Source organism: Chrysochloris asiatica, unplaced genomic scaffold, assembly GCF_000296735.1.
Source record: "Chrysochloris asiatica unplaced genomic scaffold, ChrAsi1.0 scaffold00437, whole genome shotgun sequence".
NCBI lineage: Eukaryota > Metazoa > Chordata > Mammalia > Afrosoricida > Chrysochloridae > Chrysochloris > Chrysochloris asiatica.
In genome coordinates this window covers 331,140-337,195 of record NW_006408955.1, presented here as the reverse complement: position 1 = coordinate 337,195, position 6,056 = coordinate 331,140, and the positions used below count along the sequence as shown (strand labels likewise).

Genomic DNA, 6,056 nt, shown 5'->3' with positions numbered 1-6,056 from the left:
AGTACACAGAGTCACTGTATCAAAAGGAAAGGGTTGATGTTCAGCCATTTCAAGAGCTAGCATATGATCAAGAGACAATAATCCTGAAGGAAAAAGTCCAAGGTGCTTTGAAGGAATTGGCGAAGAATAAGGCACTGGGTCACTGATGAGTCTGAATGGACTCAATGGCACTTAACAACAACAACAGAATATTTGTAAATATTAATCATATGTTGTTTCAATAGATTACATTAGTAAACAACATGCCTGTTATCAGGTAGTCATTAACCAAGCTGTTCTTCTTTTCACATGAAAAGAAGAAATGAATTTAAATTAAGAGAAAAAGCTATATAAATTACATAGCTTTAACTTAAATGGTTTAGAATCCACTATATCCAAGTCCCGGTAGAGGAGCACTGGTAGCGTAGTGGTTACGAACCGGGCTGCGAACCGCAAGGTCGGCAGTTCGAAACTACCAGCTGCTCCGCCGGAGAAAGATGAGGTGTTCTGCTCCTGTAAAGATTAACAGCCTTGGAAACCCTGTGCAGGGTCACTATGAGTCGGTACTGACTCCACGGCACAAACCAACAACAACAACAAGGAGCTCTGGTAGCGTACTGGTTACAAATCGGGCTGCGAACCTCAAGGTCTGCAGTTCGAAACTACCAGCTGTTCCACGGGAGAAAGATGAGGTTTTCTGCTCCCGTAAAGATTTACAGCCTCGGAAACCCCATACAGGGTCGCTATGAGTCGGAACCAACTCCATGGCACATAACAACAACAGCAACAATATTCAAGTCCCTGGACAGTACAAACACTCATTCAACTATGAGCAATTTGGATTCATCTGCAAAGTCATTTGAACGGCAAGGTTGGTGGTTCAAGCTCACCAGCTGCTCCTCGGAAATCCTATACAGGGTGGCTATGAGTCAGAATCAACTCAATGGCACTTAACAACAACAACAAGAGTCACCTTGTGAGAAAGTCCTAGTGATATGGTTTCAAAACCCTACAGAGCAGTTCTACGTGGCACACATGGGGACTCCATGAGATGGAATCAACTTGACTAGATGGCAAGTAGCAACAGAGTCCATTCTGGGGTCTAAAGGTCTGGTGGTCTACTTCTAAAAAATCAGCCAATAAAATCTCTATGGATCACTGAACTACTCTGAAACACATGGAGCTCCCATGAGTCAGAAGAGACTGGATTGCAACTGGTTGGGCGGCGGGTGGGGGAGGTTTACAGTATTTTCAGTGAAGGTTACAAAGGTTTCCTTTGAGGGAAAAGGAACCAAATACTAGTATTTTTCAAGCAAGTACAGTACCAGAGAAGAGGGACTTGAGACATTGTTCTTAAGGGTCTTCGAGTCGATTGCAATTCAAAACAACCTTATATAGGGTTTCTGAGGAGCAGCTGGTAGGTTTGAACTGCCAACCTTGTGGTTAGCAGTTCTGTGTTTATCCTACAGTGCCACTCCAGGAGTCCCTTTAGGCATTACTGTATGTAATCCTTATACCACTATGACCAACATCATGTCCAGTTAATACATGAGAACACTAAAACTCAGATCTGTTAAGAAACTTTCTAAATTCACACAACTACGAAGTGGCAGGACTAAAACTAAAGTTGCTCTTAACACAAATACCAGTTTTCCCCAACAACCCAAAATGCCTCTTTAGTGAACTCTGGTGGCACAGTGGTTAAGTATTCAGCTGGTAACTAAAAGGTCAGTCCCACCAATGGCTCAGACAGAGAAGATGTGGCAGCCTGCTTCTGTAAAATCACAGCCTTGGAGATGAAATGGGGGCAGTTTCTACTCTGTCCTATAGTGTCAAGTTGGAATCGAATTGATGGCATTTGAGGAAGGAGAAAGTCTGTAAAATAAGCAAGGTGGATGATTCTATTTGCTAGTACTGAATTAACTTATGGACAGTAGAACTATTCCACATTGGGCTCACCTTACACTGCTCTCTCCATTCTCGAAATTTCTCATCTATTCACTGCATACTTTGGCACTCAAGTCATACTCCAACTAAAATGTTCTATTAAGCGTATTCATATCTTATTTTTCCAAAGTCTGCAGGCAAAGCCCCAGTATTCAACTCTGATTGTAGATTCGATGTCCTATTTATCTCTGCATTTCCAGGAGCTAAGCAGTATGTTGTTATATAGTAGGTAGTCAATGTATGTTTATCTAAAGACGTAAAATGAAGTGACCCTAATTAAAAGGACTATTGTGCCGATTCTTCACTTATTTTTAATTATTGCTATGTACACACAATTACTTATCGAATTTTATCAATGATTTGCGAACCTTAAGGTCAGCGGTTCGAAACTACCAGCCGCTCCGCGGGAGAAAGATGAGGCTTTCTACTCCCGTAAAGATTTACACCCTCGGAAACCCCGTACAGTGTCGCTATGGGTCGGACCCGATTCGATGGCACTTAACAACAACAACAACAAAATGATGAGAGTGATGTAATCATTTGGTACAGCTAACTAAAGTTTCGTATAACATTATACAATTAAATTTCTCCGTTCAGTATACAGAACGTTTTATAGACTGTAGCTTCTAAAACCAGGTTGAACACTTCTCTGAAACAGAAACGCTCCCTGATAAAAAGGAATCCCAGCACCCAAGACAAGAAGGGACAGAGCGCACACCTGCTACCCCGACTGAAGTGGCCGTGGATCTCCCTACGGCCACAACACAGCTTTCTTCTGCACGAAACCAGATACAGAAACGGGGGGCGAGCACCAATGACCCCACGAAAGGAAGTACGAAATCGAGTTGCTCCCTAGTGTGAACAAATTGAAAACCAAATAGGGGGCAGAAGACACTGGTACTAGCGGAGCCCTGGCACCAGTTCCACTTCTACCTCAGCATAATCCGCGCTTACGGAGCCCACAGCACCGGAGTCACTTCTCCGCCCACAAGAAGTCAGGCAGGCTGGGCCGACACCAGAGGCAGCTTCTGCCGCGCCTCCGCCGACCCCGCTTGCCCGCTCGCCCGCCCGCCGCACCTGCAAGTCACGCGCGCTCGGGGGCCGCGGCACTGAAGGCCGTCGCTCCAGCTCGCCCGGCCCCGCGCCGCCGCCCTCCGCCATCTTCCGCCGGCCGCAGCGCTCTCCGCGGATTTGCCTGCCTGGGACTTCCGGAACGGTTGCTGAGCAACACGGAAGGCGGAGCTGCGCAGGGATCCCGCGGAGTAGGAGACGGAGCCGCGCGCGGCTAGGGCGCGTCCCCGCACCCCGAAGCTTTCTACACCGCTGCCCCACTCCCAACTCCCCCGGCCCCCGGAGCTTTCCACCCTGTTGGATCTGTTGGATGAACCACTGAATCGCAACGTCAGAGATTCAAACTCACCAGCCGCTCTTTGGAAACCGTATACAGGGTCGCTATGAGTGGGAACCGACTCCTTAGGCACTTAACAACAACAATCGCACCCAGAGCTCCAGAGATTTCCCGCCGTGCTCCAGACCGGCTTGCGCTGAGGAACCCATCGCGCGCCAAGTTCACTGAACTTCCTCTGTATTCGCCCCTGGCATGGCACCAATCCACTTGTTTTGCCCCCTTTTTTCCTTAAAGGATGCTGGCGGTAGAAATTTCTGTAAAGTTGCTGGTGTTAAGTACCTTCGCGTGGATTCCGACTCAAGTTGCTACGTGCCTTGGAGTCAGTTCCAACCCATAGCGACCCTATGTGCTACAGAACGAAACACAGTCTGATCCAACACCATCCCCACAATTGCTGTTAGGTTTGAGCCTATTGCTGCCACTGTGCTGATCAATCTCTTTAGGGAATCTCCCTGTTTTTCACTGTCCCTCCACTTTACCGAGCATGATGTCCTTCTCTAGGGACTGGCCTCTCCAGATAACATGTCAGAAGAAAGTATGATAGACAAGTCTGGCCATGTTGGCTTCTGTACGTCTTCCAACACAAATTTGTTGTTCTGACAGTCCATGATACCTTTAATATTCTCCAACACCATAACTCATACATCAGTTTTTCTATGGCCTTCCTTATTAATTATCCAACTTTCACATGACTTGGGTCAGACACACTTAGTCCTCAAATTGATATCTTTGCTCTTGAACATTTTAAAGAGGGCTTGTGCAGCATACCTACCTAATGCACTAAGCAAGAAATCACCTAATTTCTTGATTGCTGCTTCTATGAATGTTGATGGTGGATCCAAGCAAAATGAAGTCTTGGACAACTTCAATCTTTTCTCCATTTGTCATGATGTTATTTATTGCTCCAGTGGTGAGGACTTTTGTTTTATTTACATTGAATTGCATCCTATACCAAAGACTGTGGTCTTTGATCTTCATCAATATTTTAAGTCCTCTTCACTTTCAGCAAGCAAGGATGTGTCATCTGAATATTGCAGGATGTTAATGAGTCTTTCTCTAATCCTTATGCCATGTTCTTCTTCATATAATCCAGTTTCTAGGATTATTTGTTTAGCATACAGACTGAATAAGTATGATGAAAGACTACAACTTTTCCTGATTTTAATCCATTCTGTGTCCCCTTTTTCTGTTTCAACAATTGCCTCCTGGTCTATGTACAGGTGACTTATGAGCAAGTGTTCCAGAACACTAATTCTCTACAATGTTGTTCATAACCTGTCATGATCCACACAGTAGAAAGCCTTTGCATAGTCAGCAAAGTCAAAGCAAACATCTTTCTTGTATTGTTGCTTTCAGCCAAGATCTATCTGAAATCAGCAATGATATGACTTGTTCTTGCGTTTAATCTGAATCCAGCTTGAACCTCTGGAAGTTCCCTGTCAGGTCCTGTTGGAGCCGTTTTAAATTATCTTTAGCAAAATTTTACTTACATGTGCTATTAATGGCATTGTCTGATGATTTCCTCAATCCATTGGGTCACCTCTCTTTGGAATGGGGATATATATGGGTCTCTTCCAATCAATTGGTCAGGTAATTGTCTTTCAAATTTCTTGGCATAGATGAGTTACCAACAGTTTATTGAAAGATTTCAACTTAAAAATCCATCAATTCTGGGAGCCCTATTCTTTGCCAATGCCTTCAGTACACCTTGGACTTTTTCTGTAAGTACTAATGGCTCTTGAACATGGTTGAACATTGAGCATTGCTTTTTGGTACAGTGACTGTGTATTCCTTCCAATTTCTTTTGATGCTTTCCGTATTATTCAATAATTTGCTCAAAGATTCCTTCAGCATTACAACCAAGGCTTGAATTTTTCCTAAGTTCCTTCAGCTTTAGAAACACTGAGAGTGTTCTTCCCTTGTGGTTTTCTAACTCCAAATATTTTCACATTTCATTATAATATTTTACTTTGTCTTCTTAAACTGCCCTTTGAGATTTTCTATTCAGCTCTTTTATCTCTTCATTTCTTCCATTTGCTTTATTATCTCTACGATAGAGAGCAAGTTTCAGAGTCTCTTCTGACATCTATTTTGGCCTTTTCTTTCTTGCTTGCCTTCTTAATGACCTTTTGCTTTCTTCCTATGTGATATTCTTGGTGGCATCCCAAAACTCTTCTGGTCTTCTCTCGTTTGTATCTAATGCATCAAATCTGTACTTGAGCTGATCTCCAAATTCAGGTGGGTTATATTCAAGTTCATATTTCTGCTCTCATGGACTTGTTTTAGTTTTCTTCAGCATCAGCCTAAACTTGCATATAAGCAAGTAGTTGATAATCTGTTCCACAGTCTGTCTCTGGCCTTATTTTGGTGATAATTTGGAGCTTTTTCACTAACTCTTTCCACAGATATGGTCTCTTTAAATTCTGTGTATTCCATCTGGTGTATATAATCATCTTTTATGTTTTTCTTTAAGGTTTTTATTGTGGATTGAGTGAAAGTTTACAGGGCATATCATCAGGTTTACATTCAACAAATCATATACCTTGTTTCATTACAGTGATTATAATCCCCTCCATGTACCATCAGTTAACAGTATTTCTCTCTATCCACTTTAGCTTTATAAAAACAAACAAAAAACCACTCAGGCATATATAATAATTTACATCTCCAAAGGGCACATTCTGCAAGTCTACTCCTGGCCGCCAGCTCTTAGTCCCTCTCT

The 6,056-nt window shown here is 43.2% G+C and overlaps 1 protein-coding gene across 1 annotated transcript in view; it reads right to left on the bottom strand.

The window, feature by feature from the left end:
- Positions 1-3,087, bottom strand: part of UBXN2B (UBX domain protein 2B) — a 47,607-nt gene extending 44,520 nt beyond the window's left edge. Inside the window, exon 1 of the mRNA XM_006876955.1 lies at positions 3,004-3,087. Coding sequence (XP_006877017.1) covers positions 3,004-3,087 — 84 coding nt within the window. The remainder of the gene's footprint in view (positions 1-3,003) is intronic.
- Positions 3,088-6,056: the final 2,969 nt, after the last annotated feature.